The 18,291-nt window shown below is 35.1% G+C and overlaps 2 protein-coding genes and 1 long non-coding RNA gene across 5 annotated transcripts; 2 read left to right on the forward strand and 1 right to left on the reverse strand.

Moving 5' to 3' along the window:
- The first annotated feature begins 351 nt into the window (after nucleotides 1-351).
- On the forward strand, nucleotides 352-8,872 carry LOC8279847. Of its 2 annotated transcripts, XM_002532519.4 has the most exons (9): nucleotides 354-663; nucleotides 1,085-1,141; nucleotides 1,411-1,463; nucleotides 2,145-2,196; nucleotides 2,562-2,627; nucleotides 2,708-2,767; nucleotides 3,136-3,178; nucleotides 8,232-8,279; nucleotides 8,486-8,872. In XM_002532519.4, the coding sequence occupies exons 1-9, from the start codon at nucleotides 552-554 to the stop codon at nucleotides 8,547-8,549; spliced, it is 555 nt and encodes a 184-aa protein (XP_002532565.3). In that variant the 5' UTR covers nucleotides 354-551; the 3' UTR covers nucleotides 8,550-8,872. The 2 variants fall into 2 exon arrangements, with proteins under 2 accessions (XP_015582962.2, XP_002532565.3); XM_015727476.3 differs by lacking the exon at nucleotides 3,136-3,178 and having other exon boundaries at nucleotides 352-663.
- A 1,530-nt stretch (nucleotides 8,873-10,402) lies between these two features.
- LOC125371075 lies at nucleotides 10,403-11,107 on the reverse strand. The gene is made up of 2 exons (XR_007217275.1): nucleotides 10,967-11,107; nucleotides 10,403-10,766 (listed from the first exon to the last, which is right to left on the reverse strand). It is a non-coding gene; the product is annotated as an uncharacterized LOC125371075 (long non-coding RNA).
- LOC8279846 (aconitate hydratase, cytoplasmic) lies at nucleotides 10,803-18,279 on the forward strand. Of its 2 annotated transcripts, XM_015727475.3 has the most exons (20): nucleotides 10,803-11,254; nucleotides 11,855-11,959; nucleotides 12,117-12,277; nucleotides 12,377-12,469; nucleotides 12,639-12,824; nucleotides 13,144-13,305; nucleotides 13,788-13,932; nucleotides 14,030-14,172; nucleotides 14,261-14,317; nucleotides 14,385-14,464; nucleotides 14,544-14,619; nucleotides 14,906-15,091; nucleotides 15,262-15,329; nucleotides 15,415-15,533; nucleotides 15,981-16,102; nucleotides 16,560-16,658; nucleotides 16,741-17,220; nucleotides 17,352-17,450; nucleotides 17,547-17,789; nucleotides 17,887-18,279. In XM_015727475.3, exons 1-20 carry the CDS (start codon nucleotides 10,957-10,959, stop codon nucleotides 17,953-17,955), a joined length of 2,991 nt encoding a protein of 996 aa, XP_015582961.2. In that variant the 5' UTR covers nucleotides 10,803-10,956; the 3' UTR covers nucleotides 17,956-18,279. The 2 variants fall into 2 exon arrangements, with proteins under 2 accessions (XP_015582961.2, XP_048234902.1); XM_048378945.1 differs by lacking the exon at nucleotides 10,803-11,254 and having other exon boundaries at nucleotides 12,121-12,277.
- The last annotated feature ends 12 nt before the right edge of the window (nucleotides 18,280-18,291 follow it).

Genomic DNA, 18,291 nt, shown 5'->3' on the forward strand with positions numbered 1-18,291 from the left:
ATTTTTCATATGCTGATTAACGAAAGAAATATTTTAAATTTATAGATATATTAAAATCAAATTATTATCAACAAATTAACAATATAAATATAAGTATAAAATTATTAAATAATGAAATATAAAATTTATAGAAGGGTTATTAGAATTAAAAAAGAGATAATTAGATAGTAAATATATTGATCTATTATGATGGAGGGTATTAGTTAAAATCAATGAAACTGAGGGAAATATTAGTCAATAAAAAAGTACAGGGATGAGCCGGAATAATGGTCTAAAAGATAGGCGGGGAATCGTAATTAATCCCAAACCTTTTAAAAACATTTCCAACAAAAACTACTGACGTAGCAAGTCGACACCACCCGGCTCAGTGAATTACCCACCCGATTGGGTGAACCGGCTAAACCCAACAAACAAAGCTCAATTGAGAATTTTTCAAAAAATGTTGTAGATTATATGTCATAAATTATACAATTAAACGATCAACTTCGGTTCTTTTTGTGTCTGTAACAATGGGTTTCAATTGATTTCTTGAAAGAGTTTAGAAAACGAAAATGTCAAAGCTATTTGCAAGAATTTCTGGGTTCTTTAGTAGCCGAACTTTTGTGGGCAACGACAAGGCAGGTAACCGGTACTTCACGAGAACTGAAGAGATTGATGGTATCAGTAAGTGGTTCTCGGTTCTTCATTAACTTCTCTCTATGTTCTCTAAATTGTTATGGGGTTTGTTGTTGTAATTAGGATCAATTCATTTCTTAAAAGGTTCTGGCTTTGTCGTGATTGTGTTAATTGACAGCAAATTGCTAGTTTTCAGTTCCATGTTTAATGTAATTTCTGTCTAATATATTGCGTTTAATTTGGCTAAGTTGAGATAAAGTTTCAATCTTTTACTGATTTAGTAGCTTAATTATATGGTGATTGTGCTCCAAGACGTTTGATGTCTTGGTGATACAACTAGTGTTTCAAGATGATTTAGTCACACGATATGTATCCTTATCGATTATGCTAGTGCAATTGTACATTTGTTTTTATAGAATGGAAAAGTTTGGAGCTTTGTCTTACAGTTTAGAGTTTTCTCATGTTCTAGTGAAAGAGAAAAGATGGGTAGTATTCAGAGGAGAGGATGATCCGACCTCCATTCCAGGTAAGCTGTTCAAGATAAATCCGGATGTTGTAGCTCTATTTTTCCATTTTCCTTGCAGAGTGCATTTACTACTTATGAAGCTCAATACTGGTCTCTTGATGCTACATGAGCTTTTAGATATTTTGTTATTACTTCTTGAATCCAGGCATAGTTGCAAAATGACAGTAATTGAATATAGAGGTGTCTTAAGCTGGGATAATTTGGTAAATAATTATTATGTGCGTGCTTTGTTCCAAACTAAGTGGTCACCCATAATTTGATTGTTGTAGTTGAATGGATTTGCTGGTTGAACGGGCAGCGCAAAAAGGCTCCTACACCTGAGGTATTTTTAGAAACATATCCTCTTCACACAAACTATTTAATTCTCTCCACCTTTCCTGAAAAAGAATAAAAGGTGATGAAGAAAAAAGTCCATATAAGCTGATGTGTATGCATTTTGATTGTGTCTGTGATTTTAGTTTTGTGGTTTTCATGTTAGAAATCAAATTTTGAGTCGTGAAATGTGACTAATTTAGATGTGAAAACCTTTTTAATCCTTGAGAGATTGAAAAGCATTTACAATATTCAGAGTGCATTCATGTTTAAGCTTGCTCTTTAACTTGCGAATTCGGTCTGATTTTGATTGATGTTAAAAGTGGGATAGCCAAATGATACTTGATGACGCCCACTACACTATTTTTTTTTTTCTGTTGTTTCTATTTTTGCTCTTAAATTTTCTACTGAAAAAAATGAAGATTTACCAGGCATGGATCCCTTTGACTTGATTTCTTCTTTCCCTGGCCTGTTTCTCTAGATAAGTTACTACTGATGAGTAAATACCTAGGGATCCCATTGACTTCTGCCCTTGCTCATTCCTCCTGCCTTATTGGGTACCTATTTTACAAAGAAAATATTGTTTATTGTATGAAATGATTGCATAGTTTGTTACTTTTATTAGTTTTGGCAAGCCATATTGGTTGATGTTTTATGCTGTTGGTTACATAATTTTTTATTCTCTGTTCAGGAAATGATTGAACTCGAAGCAAGGCGTGAGCTTGTGAGGAAAAATGTAGCTCGTATGTGTTTCTTGTCCATAAAACTCTAATGCATTTGTTTTATCACCTCTGCTATTTTCTGTGATGATATATGTTGACATTTCTGCGATATCATCTCTAATGCTTAACTAATATACTAATCCTTTCTGCATTAATCAGTCCAAATAATGTGGATCTCATATTTGGATTGCTGATGTAGTAGCTAAGAATTGATCTCAACCCAACAAACTAAGATTGGTACTGTGCTAGTGAATCTTTGTTCCCAAAAACTATAATGCCACATGCTTTTCTATTAGTCTTATGGAAAGGTATTGATATAATATTCTTCACATAAATTCCAATTTCTCACTGTTTATTATATTTTCTTTTATTTTCACTTTGTTAAGTTCTCAAAAAAGAAGAAGAGGAAAGGAGAGCTAAAGAAGGCAGTTCTCGCAAAGTCGTTAGTACTGGTGAGCTGCTAACCAAAAGTTGTGTGTTAACTGCATTTTTATGCTTATATAATGAATGACACCGATGCCCATATTTATAGGTAAGGTTGGAGGTCCGGACTTGAAAAGTTTCATTCAGCAAATTCCCACTTCTTCAAAAGGTATTACAATATGGATTGATTTTTTATGGCCAACAAACTTTTTATTGCATCAACGATAGTTACCAAAAAATATTTAATTGCCATTACATCTGACCATATAACCTGTAATTTAGATTAATTTTATGTACTGGATGCATAAAAAAATTGATTGCAGTAAATTAACAAATTTGAATAATGAGTATGTCCACACCATGACATGTACTCTTTCTGATGATAAGACATAAATGTTTGAAGAATTAGAGCATAACTTGGAGTAACTTGGTTTTTAAAATAGGATCACATGCATGTTTTCTTATTGCAATTTCTTCAGTAAAAATGCTACTAAGTATTCTATTGAGATGTTTGCATTATTTTCCTTGATCTCAAAGGTATCAAGCTTGAGGAAGAATCATATGCAACGAATAGAGCGAGGTGGGTTATATTACATAATTTCATCTAGGTTTTGGCATTTGATAGAGTTGAAATGTGATTACTTGCTTTGACATTGTAATTTGACTAAAGGATTTAAAAAGTTGAATTAATCAATAGAGTTACACCCATATATATACACTACATACAATCCTAATTATTTAAGGACTCCTAATTAAACTAATCTTCTAATTACTATATGCAATCCTATTTAATATACAACATCTATAACACTCTCCCTCAAGCTGGAACATAGATATTAATCATGCCCAGCTTGTTATAGAGATAATCAACCCGAGTCTTATTAAGAGCTTTCGTGAAGATATCTCCCAGTTTTCTCTTGTCTTCACATAACTTGTAGAAATAAAACCTTTCTGAATCTTCTCACGAACGGAATGACAGTCAATCTCGATATGCTTAGTTCGTTTATGAAATACAGGATTAGACGCAATGTGGAGAGCAGCTTGGTTACCACACCACAACTTTGTTGTTACTGAAGTTTTAAGACCTACTTTAGTCAAAACTGATATATCCATATTATTTCATATACAGACTTGGCCATAGCTCTGTACTCTGATTCTGCATTTGAACGTGAGACAACATTTTGCTTCTTATTTTTTCACGAAACCATATTCCCTCCAACAAATACACAATAACCTGAAGTAGACCTTCGATCATCCTTAGATCTTGCCCAATCAGCATCTGAAAAACACTCAATTCTAGTATGATCATGGTTACTATACAATATTCCTTGACCATGCGTTCTTTTTAAGTAGCACAAAAATTGTTCGATAGCTGTCTAATGATTAACTATTGGAGAGGACATGTATTGACTCACCACACTAACTAAATACGCAATATCTGGATGATTCACAGTGAGATAATTCAACTTTCCAACCAATCTCTTATATCTCTCAGGATCTTTAAATAATTCACCATCTTTTGCGAGCTGCAAGTTAGGGACCATTGAAGTATTGCATGGCTTAGCTCCCATTTTTCCCGTCTCAGACAAAAAGTCGAGTACATATTTTCTTTAAGATAAAAATATACCTTTCTTACTTCTTGTTACCTCAACACCCAAGAAGTATTTCAACACTCCCAAGTCTTTGGTATGAAACAGAGTGGAGAAAAGATTTAAAGGATGAAATCCCTATAGTATCACTTCCAGTAATGACAATATCATCCACATATACAACTAACAAAATGATACCAGTAGCAGAATGCTTGAAGAAAACAGAATAATCCGACTTAATTTTCTTTATGCCAAAATTCTCAACTGCCTGACTAAACTTTCCAAACCAAGTGCGAGGACTCTGCTTTAATCCATGTAGGGATTTATAAAGATAACAAACTCTTCCATACTCCTTCTGAGCAACAAAGCCAGACGGTTGCTCCATATAAACTTCCTCCTTAAGATCCCCATGGAGAAAAGCATTCTTGATGTCTAACTGATGAAGAGGCCAATCATAAGTAGCCGCCATAGAAATGAACAACCTTAGAGAAGTCAACTTAGCAACAGGAGAAAATGTATCAGAATAATCTACTCCATAAGTTTGAGCATATCCTTTAGCAACAAGACGAGCTTTCAATATTGGCAATGGATCCATCGGGATTTACTTTAATGGAAAACACCTATTTACACCCAATAGCTTTCTTAGCTGCAAGCAAATTGACCAAGGTCCAAGTACCATTTTCCTCTAAAGCACTCATCTCCTCAATCATTTCCTTACGCCAACCAGGGTGAGAAAGAGCTTCTTTAACAGTCTTAGAGATAGATATAAAATTAAAAGATGTAATAAAAGAACAAGAAGAGGACGATAAATGATTATAAGACACAAATGAAGACACTGGATAAGTACATGTATGCTTATCTTTACGACGAGTGATAGGAAGATCATTGTTAGAGACTGGTAGTGATGGTGAAGGAACAAGATCTTATAAGACTGAATCTGACGATGAAGGAGTTGGTTCAGGAATGGATTTGGAGGGGTTGATCGCTGAAAATAAACCTGTAGTATAGGTGGCTTAGGTTTATCAGGAGCAAATATAACAATATAAATTCACAAATCCTCATCCTCCCCCTGACTTGAATGAGGAGTATATGGAAAGAAAGGTGTATCTTCTAGAAAAGTAACATTAGCTGACACAAGATATCTGTTAAGAAAAGACAATAGTATCTATAACCTTTTTGAACACGAGAATATCCAAGAAAAACACACTTCAAAGATTTTGGATCTAGCTTGGTAACCTGAGGACGAACATCTCGAACAAAGGATGTACACCTAAATACCCTAGGCTCAACTGGAAACAATGTTTTATTTGGCAGCAAAACATGATAAGGAGTTCTACCCTGAAGGACAGATGAAGACATACAGTTAATTAAGAAACATGCTGTGAAAACTGCATCAGCCCATAAAGGTTTAGGAACCTTCATTTGAAATAACAAAGCTTTTGCAGTCTCAAGAAGGTGTCTATTTTGTTCTTTTAGCAACTCCATTTTGAGATGGTGTATCTACACAAGAAGTTTGATGAACAATGCCATGGTGAAGCATGTAAGTTTGAAAGGATTCTGACAAATACTCCTTAGCATTGGTATCGCACGATTTTTCATTAAATATAACCATGTCATACAAGAGTAATCATCAATAAAAGTAATGGAATACTTACACCCAGTTTTAGACTCAATTAGACACGGACCCAAACATCTGAATGGACTAACTCAAAAGGAGCACTAGCTTGTTTATTGACTCTAAAACTTGAATTAAGACGATGGTGTTTCGCCAACCGACAAGACTCACAATTTAATGAAGACAAACTCTGAAATTGAGGACAAAGTTGTTTTAACACATGGAGAGAAGGTGTGACCCAACCTATAATATGCTTCAAAAAGGGTATAACTCCAGAACAGGCTATAGATCTTGGAATTTGTGTATCAAGGATGTAGAGACCTCTAGACTTATGTCCTCTACCAATAATCTTCTTCGTCGTAAGATCCTGAAAGAAACAGGGATCAAGAAAAATGAGACAACGGTTAAGGCTACAAGTGAGTTTGCTGACAGAAATTAAACTAAATGATAACTGTGGTAAACTAAGAACAGATGACAAAGAAAGTGACGGTGTTGGATTAATTGTCCCAGACCCAATAATACAAAATGTTGACCCATCTGCTAAAGTAATTGCAGAGCTAGACTTATGCGATTGAAAGGTAGAAAATAGTTTTGAATTACCTGTTATATGATCTGTAGTACCAAAATCAATGGCCCATTTCGAAGAGGATGAAACAAGACATGTATTGGGTTTACTTGATTCAACGATGGCAGTAACAGGAGGAGATTGACTTTTCAATGATTGTTGGTACTGGGCAAATTTTGCATATTCATCTGCAGATATCATTATAGGCTTCTTAAAGGTATCTGTGGTGGATGCAATATGGGCGAACTGAGTTTTCTTATTCTGCAACTTCTTACAATTCTTCTTCATATATCCTGGCTTATGATAGTAATGACACTATTTCTCCGGACTTTTGTTCACGAGTATTGGTATCTCGGGGGTGGTTGCAGGGCAGACACTTTCAAAGCAGACTATCGTGTCATAGTTGGTAGATCCCATTCTTTTATCATTCTTGCTCTTGTATTGCTGTCTTCCTAATTTTGATGTAGTATTATGACTAACAAGGACACTACTAGGTTGACCAAGTGAAGAACTTTTTGTACGAAGGACTCTACTAAAAGCATCTTGTAGAGAAGAAATATCTAAACTAGAAGAATACGAGATTTAGCAGTCTCAACTTCAGAAGGGAGTCTAGCTAAAAAACTCATAACAACCATCTTTTCTCGTTGAGCTTGTTGAACATGTATATTGCTGCTAAATGGAAGCAACATATCAAGTTCTTCATGTGTTTTCTTTAAATCCATAGAATAATTGGTGAGACTTTTCTCCTATATCAGCCCTATAAAAAGCTTTACAAACATCATAATTACGAGAAATATTTCCCTTTTCAGAATATAGAAATTCTAAATAATTCATTACTTTGTATGATAAATAAGTTTGGGTTAAAACTCATAATCAAAAGCTAACTCAAAGGAAGAGGATGCCCAATCCACTTATATAAACTATAACATTCCAATAACCAGGCGATGTGGGATGAGTACAACTTCTAACACCTTCCGTCATGCTTAGCGTGACATGCAAACGGGCCGGGTCCAAACCCATTATCGCAGACAAAAGGCCGGCTCTGATGCTATGTAATTTGATTGAAGGATTTAAAAAAATTGAATTAATTAATAAAGTTAGACACATATATATACACTACATAGAATCCTAATTATTTAAGGACTCCTAGTTAAACTAATCTTCTAATTGCTATATACAATCCTATTTAATATACAAACATTTATAACAGACATAAAGATCAATGTTGTTGTACTAGTTGGTAATAATTCTATCTCTACGATGGAATAGTCCTGCAGCCTCTAGTGGCTCCTTTTCTTGTGAGGCCACGTTCTAATCAATGCCGCATCTTGACTTGCTTTGGTTTTCTATGTCCTCCGTGGTATGCTTCGGTTCAAAATGAATAGACTAGTAAATGGATGAATAACAAAGAATCTCCCTCACGTTTGTGCCTGTATCTCAAATCGATACCTTACATTGACTCATTTGAAGTATTTGTATTGTGTCGGCTCCAAGACTTTGTGCTTCCTTTGTTTCTGTGTGTATGGGTGTGCTTGTGCACACGTGTCAGTGTTTCTTAATGTTGATTTGAGGATTACATTATTGCCCATGTGAGCTACAATATCATTCTTTAATTATAAGGAAAGACCATGCTTTTTACAAATCATACAAGCGTTTAAATATGTAGTCTTGCTATGTCTCACTATGTATGAAGTTCGAAGATGTTAATTGAGATCTCACAACTTTTTCTTGTAAATTGTTTCTTTTCCCTTTGTGAATACATACTTGAACAAGAAGTCTCTGTTTTCTTCTTTTTCTTTTTTTTTTTTCTTTTTTTTTTTTCAAATTTTCCTACCGTACCAATATTATTTATCATTTTTTCCAGAGAAACAGAAGACGAGCCTGAGAATGCAGAAAAAGAACCATGGGCAACGTAAGTAAAGATTTGTATGCATGTGCACTAAGATGATATAGTGGTGGATCTCGACATATGGAAATGCAAATATGGGGAAATACCTGGGCAATGCATAATTAGCTATTATCCGGTGCTAAAGTGTCCATGTGACTTCAGTTGCTTTTCAATGATTGCATTCCTGCAAGCAATGCTTATCCATTGGTTACATCATCTTCTTTTTTCAGGTCTTCGGAACCAACAGGATCAGGTGCAGCCTTCAGGCCAGGGACATGGCAACCACCAACATAATATACTCTCTCGCACTATTGACCACCCATACAACAGTCATAGTAATTGCCATGAAGATCCTGGTTCCAGTTTTCTGCTAGATTTAACAAACTTCACCAAAATACTTTTCGAAATATGTGATGGAAAATTAGGCATTGTTTATCCTTTTTATGTTTAGCTATATTGGGAATTCTAGGAAAAGGCCCTTACGAAATGCAGACAGTACGTCAATAGTTCAGAATTATGAGAATAAACTTCCAAGCTTTCTTCACATCATATTGTACAAATTCTAACAGCAGAGCAAATGACACAATTTTTGGGAATGTGACTCACGTCTTTACCTACCTTTGTTACAGCTTCCCTTGAACTGATCCCATGTAATGTTTCATTAGTCCATTGGTGGTGCTGACGGCTAACAAATGCGGCCCCACTGTCTATTGATGCTCTAACGTACTATTTATTTGAAGAGGAGATTCATGGTGCCTGCCTTAATAACTTTTGTTTACACCAGCAGTGTCTATATAACAAAGTAGATGAAGGCACCGCTTTGAAGTTTCATGCATTAGTATAGTCCTGGGAGCCAAGTTTGAATCATGCATTTTATTTGAGAGGTAGGAAATTTTTTATTTATAACTGGTTTATATCCACACTTATATATCAAACTGATAGTGGATTGACATATATTTATCAGTTTTAATTAAATGAGTATGTATCAATCATTTAATATTAAAATATAAAATATTTATATATACATATCACTTTTCTATTAGTTATGTGTATACACTAAGTTTAGATAAGAATTTCTTTCATATTTAACAATATTTCGATTTCTAATGTCACAATAAATGACAAATTTCATGCCTTGGATTCAATTTAATTCTTATTAACTATATTGCCATCCCTATGTCACGAAGAATAATAAACACTTCCTTTTCTTTAAAATCTTTCCATTTAAATACGGATTAAAAAAAATAAAATGTGGATTTTTAGTTAATAGTATTAAATTTTATTTTTATTTTTATAAAAAATTAAAATTTTAAATATTAAATGTAAAATTAATTTGATGTGATAGTATTTATATTAATTAATAAAGAGTATATTTAATTATTAAACTAACAATTAAAAAAAGTTTACTATAATTTATACAAACTGAAAAAATGGATGAAAAAGTTAATAGTTTAGATTGGGAGGAATTTGTGGTTAGTTGATTAAAAATATGGGAGTCAGTAGGGAAAAAGATAGAAAAAGTCATATTTTCCGTACTAATTGAGTTTTTACTTTTATAGCAAATATATTTAACAACACTAATATCTTTAATTTTAGCTATTCCTTGTTTATTAGCTCAATATTTTTATAAATATTGCTTTATCTTATTTTCTTATTAAAAAATAATATAATATGGCTTCATAAAATTGTATACATAAAATCTCATAAAAAAATTAACCTTTTATATATATATATATAATATTATAGAGTAGATTTGAATCCTCATTTAATCCTCATTATATATATATATATATATAATGTTCTTGTGTTTTTCTTTCTTGGCTTCTTTCAAAAGAAGAATTGGTTCATTTTTGCTCTCTGCATTTAGCTCTTTTTTTTTTTTTTTGAGTTCAAGCATACTATTGACTGTATATATATATATATAATATTATAGAGTAGATTTGAATCCTCATTTAATCCCTCGTTTATTAGGTTTAGCTCTCGGTTTCTCATTTATTAAATTCAAATTCTCAGCTTTTCTTTTTATTATTATTTACCAAATTCAGTCCCAAAATCGCATCATTTAATGTCACTAAAATTAGTAAACTAATGATCCACTAAATTATTAATTTTAAATAGTTTATATAATCATATGTTGAGAAATAAAATAAATATAAATTTTTATTAATAATTTAGTTCTTCACGCATTTAACTATGCTATATTTATTTAAAATTTAATATCACATACATACATTAAATCAACAAATTAAAATGATAACTACCATAGACACATCTTATGTTCGGGTTGAGTTTCGAACTTGAATTGAAACTGATTATCAAATTTTGGAATTGAAACGGATTAGTCCGTTACCATGCATTCACGGCGGAGGGTGAAACTCTTGTCGGTGCACGCACGCTCCATGTCTGGGAGTAGGACTTGCATGAAGTCACTAGAAAGCGCAACAAAGGAGAGTTCCACTTGGCACTCCAGAGGAGATGCTACGCCGCTTTGTGGATATGTCCCTATCAGTTCTGCCGGATAATATTAGTATGTAATAATCAAACGGTCAATATAAAAACCCAGTTCAAACAGCCACAGACAAAAGCTTCCATTTCTCATGTACAGAGAGAACTAGAAGAAGCTACTGCCACCTTCTTCTCCATATTATCTGCTTACAGTAATTAAAAGCAATCTCTAATCATTAATCACTAATAATTAATCATGTACTTACCAAATTCTCCTTATTCTTCTTCTTCAGCACTCCTCAGGTCTTCCCACTTAGTTTCTAGAATCTCCTCTCTCTCACCGAAATTCCCTTCTCCTACGTCGTTCCGTTCCCTTTCTCCTTCGTCGTTTCGCTATCAGAATTCTCGTTCTTTTAGCTTCTCCTCGGCGTTACGTTCGTTACCTTGCGCTGTTTCACGCTGGAGCCATAGAGTTGATTGGCGCTCACCGATCAGTCTTCGGGCTCAGGCTCCAGCGGCCTCGCCGGTAATCGAGCGAAAGCTTTCTACTATTGGTACGTATATCTGTACATATGCATTCGGTTTGTTTTGTTCGTTGCTGTTTGTTTCGGTGATGTTATGTTATTTTTGTTTTTTTATACGTAGAAAAACAAAGTGCCTTGTTAATAGAAAATGTATTGCTTTTCTTTGTTGTTATAATAGAATACTCGTTATTAGTTTTCACTTGTTTTAGATTAGTGATTGAACTGTTTTAACTCATTTCTAAGATTCTACCTGGTTTATTATAAATGAAATGATGTGAAAAAAAAAAGAGTTGAGTTTTTCAATGCTTGGTTTTGATTTTAAGTTAATGATTAGGATAATGATGATAGATTTGTGTTTATATTCTCTCTCTTGGTGGATAATTTAGAATAGCAAAGAAAATTCGAAATTATTTTCTAGTCGAGGATTTTAAAAAAATAAAAAAAGAAAAATGAAGGCAACTATGGAACTTGAGTTTCTTGAATTTGGTTCCTTGGTGACCTAATGTTGTTTGCAAATTGGTATCTGTTTTTATTGTTTATGCTGCATTGCTGCACTATGATATTTGTTTTATTTGGTTGTTGGATGTGGAACATATGCTTATAGGCATATTTTTGATAAATCGATTTCAGCATCTGAACATCCTTTCAAGGGGATTTTTACCAGCCTTCCCAAACCTGGTGGTGGAGAGTTTGGAAAGTTCTATAGCTTAACTGCTTTGGATGATCCCAGAATAGGTAGCCTACGCAGTATTCTGATTGTCATTTACTTTTTCTTACATATTTATATCATGTTAAAAGCCTTTCAATTGGTTTTACTTCGCTTGTCGTTTTTATCACTTGGGCTCAGAAAAGAACAAGACAAAAGAAATTCTTAAATCTTTTCTATGTATAGACAGATTGCCATATTCTATAAAGATACTTTTGGAATCAGCAATACGTAATTGTGATAACTTCCAAGTTGCAAAAGAACATGTGGAGAAAATTATTGACTGGGAAAATACATCTCTCAAGCAAGTTGAAATCCCCTTCAAGCCTGCTCGTGTTCTTTTACAGGTTTGTCCTATTGATTGATTCATTGGTTCTACGCCATAAATGAGCTGATTTTTAGTGAAGGGAATCTAATATTTGGGAATATATATATTTGTTGATCAGGATTTTACAGGAGTACCAGCAGTGGTTGACCTTGCTTGTATGCGCGATGCTATAAAGAATCTTGGCAGTGATCCTAAAAAAATCAACCCATTGGTCTGTAGTTTATCATCTTATCTGCTCAAATTTAATTATCTGGGACCGGTTATTTTCTCTGATTGGGTTTCTAACCATAATAATCCATGACACTGTTTTGCATTAAAACATATTTGGTATAGTTTGCAATTTTCATTGGTATCATAACACCGAGATATTTATTGTCCAGGTTCCTGTAGACCTTGTTGTTGATCACTCAGTTCAGGTAGATGTTACAAGATCTGAAAATGCAGTCCAAGCAAATATGGAAAATGAATTTCAGAGGAACAAAGAGAGATTTGCTTTCCTCAAATGGGGTGCTTCTGCTTTCCAGAACATGCTTGTTGTTCCACCTGGATCAGGAATTGTTCATCAGGTAAGAACTCTAGCATAAGGGATTATGTCTATCGCCTTACTAGGTTTAAGCCACTTTTTTTCAAACTAAGGTTTGTGATATTTTCAAGAACAGGCTCACGACATATATATTGAATTTTTCACCCTATGCGCCTCTTATTCTTTTCACTCTGTGTTTCACCATTACTTCAAACTATCTTGCATGAATTTAATCCTTGTTTTGTGCGTTTATATTGTTAAAATATAAACGCACAAGTTCCTATTCTTCTATCATTGTCCTAGTTATTTCTTTTAGAACTTTGTAAAATCTGGGACTGAGAACATCTCATTAAATTCTTAAGGTTAACTTGGAGTATCTTGGACGTGTTGTCTTTAACACTGATGGCCTCCTCTATCCTGATAGCTTGGTTGGTACTGACTCGCACACGACTATGATTGATGGGTTAGGAGTTGCTGGCTGGGGTGTTGGAGGAATTGAAGCAGAAGCAACAATGCTTGGTCAGGTAAATCTCCTTGCTTACTTGTTGGCTCCATTCTGACAATGGGTGTCTGTGCCTGTTGAAACCTTTCTCATGGGTTGAATATGATCTTTCAAGGTAGCACATGCCATTATTTTGGGATGACATGTTTCATGGTTGTATCCCAAGAAAAGGGGAAAAGAAAGACAAGAAACAAATCATACCTGCACAATCACTCTGAGGGGGAAGAAAAAGAATTCTTGGTCCTTCAGCTTTTCTTTTTTATTATAGGAACAAAATCACAGTTCAATTTAAGAATAATCCTGAGTCATCTGGAGAAAATTTTCTGTTTGCGGTGGAATCAGTTAATGTTAAGGTTCCTATAGGAGCAGATAGCCTTTCTAACTTGTACAACTATTCTTGTTGTCACACATACTGCACATGCATGGGAATTTGATACAAGCATGCTTTGTTCTCTAAGTGTTTGGTTTTGTCTCTGCTTTCTAATGCTTTGTTAAATGGCACAGCCTATGAGCATGGTCTTGCCAGGTGTTGTTGGATTCAAATTGTCTGGAAAGTTGCGTGATGGTGTCACAGCAACTGACTTGGTTTTGACTGTGACCCAAATGCTGAGAAAGCATGGCGTTGTTGGCAAGTTTGTTGAGTTTTACGGTAAGCCTAATGAATATTGAAAATGCAATTAGAGTTTTAATTAGTTAAAATCTAAGTCTATTCTGTGGCAACTCAAGGAACTTGTATAATCATATAGGTGATGGAATGGACGAATTGTCATTGGCTGATAGGGCCACTATTGCAAATATGTCTCCTGAATATGGAGCTACCATGGGCTTTTTTCCTGTGGATCATGCTACTTTGCAGTACCTTAAATTAACAGGAAGGAGTGATGAGACTGTGAGAATTTCCTCGTTCTGGTTTTATTTTCAGTGGGGGCTAAAATTAGTTGATTGACATGTGAAAAATAACATGTTTTTCATATTAGGTTGCAATGATAGAAGCATACTTGCGCGCAAACAAAATGTTTGTCGACTACAATGAGGTAATTCTTTCTTACTTCGCTTCCAAGGAAGTTAATGTAGACTAATGGAACTGTGTGTTTGAAACAGCCTCAAGAAGAGCAAGTGTATACTTCTTACTTGCAATTGGACCTAGCAGATGTTGAACCCTGCGTTTCAGGACCAAAGAGGTATATTCTGATATTTCCTTATGATTTAAATTTTGAAATATTTGTATATCAAGTAATTATTCATTTATACTAATGGCAGACCTCATGATCGGGTTCCTTTGAAAGAAATGAAGGCTGACTGGCAGAAATGTCTTGATAACCGGGCTGGTTTTAAGGTTTGATGCTAATATCCTAGACTGTTTGTGTTTTATATCTCTTCTTCATTTTGTTATTTTCAGCAATTACAATGAAGTTAAAAGCTTTTGTAGATATAGTCCTAATATTTGATGAATTAGCTTGCAGTTTCTATTATATAGGTAGCCATATGTAGCATCACAATTTAACTTAAAGTACTGTAGTACAGATCTGGATTTGTAATTTGTTGGTATCCGCTTTCCAACTAATAATCTTAGGCAGATGTATTTCTTATGCCATATTTTACTGTTCTTTGTTTATCTATAGGGCTTTGGTGTGCCAAAGGAAGAACAAGATAAGGTGGCAAAGTTCTCATTCCATGGGCAGCCTGCTGAACTTAAACATGGAAGTGTTGTTATTGCTGCCATTACAAGTTGTACAAACACATCAAACCCCAGTGTTATGCTTGGGGCTGGTCTTGTTGCAAAAAAAGCTTGTGAACTTGGTTTGCAGGTTAGCTTTAGCTTAGAAAGTAAAGATGTGGGTTAAGTACAACCAGCTTCTGATTGGAAATTAGTTTTATCTGCCTTGGCTAACTCCTTTTATCAATTTGAGTTCTATAGGCTGACTTTCTGTTTTAAACTATAAGCCTTTATTATGCGCTATTGCAATGGTTCTACCAGGTTAAGCCATGGATTAAAACTAGTCTTGCTCCAGGTTCTGGAGTAGTCACAAAATACTTGCTCCAGAGGTGTGTTACAAGTTCACTTTGCATATTAACTCTCTTGTCATTGTCATTCATGTATGATACATGGTACTGGTTGTCATTTTGGCAGTGGCCTGCAACGCTACTTGAATGAGCTGGGCTTTCACATTGTTGGTTATGGTTGCACCACTTGTATTGGGAATTCTGGAGAACTTGATCCATCTGTTGCTTCTGCAATTTCAGATAATGGTACAACTGTTTGTTGTTCTTATCATGTTAATTGAACTGCTGTATAAATTGTATGTATAGATTTAATATCAGGAGATGCAAGTCTTCTTCCTTGTGGACTAATCATATTATTCAGTTAGTTTTAGAATTGAAACCAACTTGAGATCATCTAATTGTCACTTGCCTCCTTTTTAGATCATCTAATTATCACTTGCCTCCCTCTTTAATGTGGTCTTTTACTTCCAAAATCATGGTTAAAATGGTGTGATTTTGCAAACTTCATATCATCCTTTTTCAGGCATTTTGCTTATTTTTATCCTTTATCCTTTTAATTTAGATTCTGAATCTGGCTCTTATAATATATATTTATATTTGTGGTTTAGTTTTGATGGCCAGTGAATTATTTTCTCTGCGATGTTCTTCCATACTTCTACTTTCCTCTACACATGTGCTTGGTTACTTCTGCAGACATTATTGCTGCAGCTGTGCTTTCTGGAAATCGGAACTTTGAAGGCCGTGTTCATCCACTTACAAGAGCTAACTACCTTGCTTCACCTCCATTAGTTGTTGCCTATGCACTGGCTGGCACGGTATGCCTGCATCTAGTGTTACTATTTTATTTTCCAATGTCTTTCAATGGAACGGAAGGTCCTTTTACTGGCCAACATTTTGAACCCTTGCTTGAACACCATTTCACCATAATGTATATTCTTAGTGTTACCTCATTCTGGCCTCATGCATATGTTTTAAATTTACCACCAATATATATAGGCTGTCACCATTAGAACCTTTACTAGGAGTTATTAGGAGTTTGGTATTCTTTGACCACGTACATGTCATGATTCATTACTATGTTTTAGCAAGTAGCCAAAGTTAAAAATTTCATGAAATCTATACAGCATAAATCTGGTTTTTCCAACTGCAAAATTGGAGGTCTTAAGCTCAACTTCAAGCACATTTGTTCTGCTATATATTTTCTGATAAATCAACCCAATAAACCGGAAATTAGAGTTTTGGAGTTGTAAATACCCTTAATTCCTTTTTCAGGTTAATATTGACTTTGAGGAGGAGCCAATTGGAACTAACAAGGATGGAAAGAATATATACTTCAAGGATGTTTGGCCTACTAACGATGAAATAGCTGAGGTTAATGCTCTAATCTTGACATCAGACAACAGAAGTCTTTAAAATAATGATTTTGCTAATTAATAGTCTTGTGCTGTTACAGGTTGTACAATCTAATGTCTTACCGAGCATGTTCAAAAGCACTTATGAGGCTATCACAAAAGGCAATCCCATGTGGAGTCAGCTGTCTATCCCTACTTCCGTACTTTACTCGTGGGATCCAAAATCAACATACATCCATGAGCCACCATATTTCGAGGACATGACTATGGACCCGCCAGGTCCTCATGGGGTGAAGGATGCTTACTGCTTGCTAACATTTGGAGACAGCATAACTACTGATCATATTTCCCCCGCAGGCAGCATCCATAAAGACAGCCCTGCAGCCAAATATCTCCTTGAGCGTGGGGTTGAACCTAAAGACTTCAACTCTTATGGTAGCCGTCGGGGCAATGACGAAGTAATGGCAAGAGGCACATTTGCCAACATTCGCCTCGTCAACAAGCTTTTAAATGGAGAAGTGGGCCCAAAAACTATCCACATTCCTACAGGAGAGAAGCTTCATGTGTTTGATGCAGCAATGGTATGTCCTTGGTATTATAATATCATCATTTGCCCATTGGATAAGACTATATGTAAGAAAAATGCAATAAATAAATATTAAAACATTGCTCTTGTCTTGTTATTGAATGATGAATGTAATTATAACTGCAGAGATACAAGGAAGCTGGGGAGAACACTATTGTCCTGGCAGGAGCAGAGTATGGAAGTGGCAGCTCTCGAGATTGGGCTGCCAAGGGTCCAATGCTGCTGGTCAGTTAGTTTGTATTTAATATTCCAGTTTGCTTTGCTCTCTTTGCTTTTTGCCCCCTGCATAAAATGCCATCTCTTGTTTATCTTTTGTACCAGGGAGTGAAAGCAGTGATTGCCAAGAGCTTTGAGAGAATTCATCGAGGTAACCTAGTTGGCATGGGTATCATTCCTCTATGTTTCAAGCCTGGTGAGGACGCAGACACATTAGGATTGACGGGTCATGAGCGATACACTATTGACCTTCCAGACAAGATCAGTGAGATAAGGCCTGGACAAGAAGTTGGTGTTAAAACTGACACTGGCAAATCTTTCGCTTGCAGGGTGCGCTTTGACACGGAGGTATTTCACTGTCACACTCAGCGACGTCTTATATGTTGTCCAGTGTAGGTTGCTGCATAGTTCAGTCATTGACTTGGATGAAATTTTATTTGTGCAGGTTGAGTTGGCATATTTTGATCATGGGGGCATCCTCCCATACGTCATTAGAAACCTTAGTAAAGAGTAAAGAGTCCCGACTTGTAAATGTCCTTTTCCGGTGGGGCAACTGGACACCTGTACAGACACCGGCACTGCTCCCCATTTGGTTTAGGAGTCACCACTGTAGTAAGATGATGTATTTTATCTTCCAGTTTAAAGTAGGATTTAGTGCCGACTTGATTTTCTCTGTAACGTTAGTGTACAATCTCGAGTATAACTGTCCCTTTTATGGACTATGAATTTCTGGTGGTCTTGTGCGTATGTTATGTTTGCCATGGGATCTAAGGGAACAGACACAGTGTGTTTATTTTCTCGTGGATATCATAAATGGAAACCAACATTTCTATGCTCACTATTTTCTCAA

The sequence above is a fragment of the Ricinus communis genome, chromosome 9 (genome assembly GCF_019578655.1).
Source record: "Ricinus communis isolate WT05 ecotype wild-type chromosome 9, ASM1957865v1, whole genome shotgun sequence".
Classification (NCBI taxonomy): Eukaryota; Viridiplantae; Streptophyta; class Magnoliopsida; order Malpighiales; family Euphorbiaceae; genus Ricinus; species Ricinus communis.

Coding starts and splice junctions, on each gene's coding strand:
- LOC8279847 (XM_015727476.3), top strand. CDS start 552: ATGTCAAAGCTATTTGCAAGAATTTCTGGGTTCTTTAGTAGCCGAACT. Junction 1,464..2,144: donor AAAAGGCTCCTACACCTGAG/GTATTTTTAGAA, acceptor TTCTCTGTTCAG/GAAATGATTGAACTCGAAGC. Junction 8,280..8,485: donor GAAAAAGAACCATGGGCAAC/GTAAGTAAAGAT, acceptor TTCTTTTTTCAG/GTCTTCGGAACCAACAGGAT.
- LOC8279846 (XM_015727475.3), top strand. CDS start 10,957: ATGTACTTACCAAATTCTCCTTATTCTTCTTCTTCAGCACTCCTCAGG. Junction 11,960..12,116: donor TTTGGATGATCCCAGAATAG/GTAGCCTACGCA, acceptor TTCTATGTATAG/ACAGATTGCCATATTCTATA. Junction 15,330..15,414: donor ACAAAATACTTGCTCCAGAG/GTGTGTTACAAG, acceptor TCATTTTGGCAG/TGGCCTGCAACGCTACTTGA.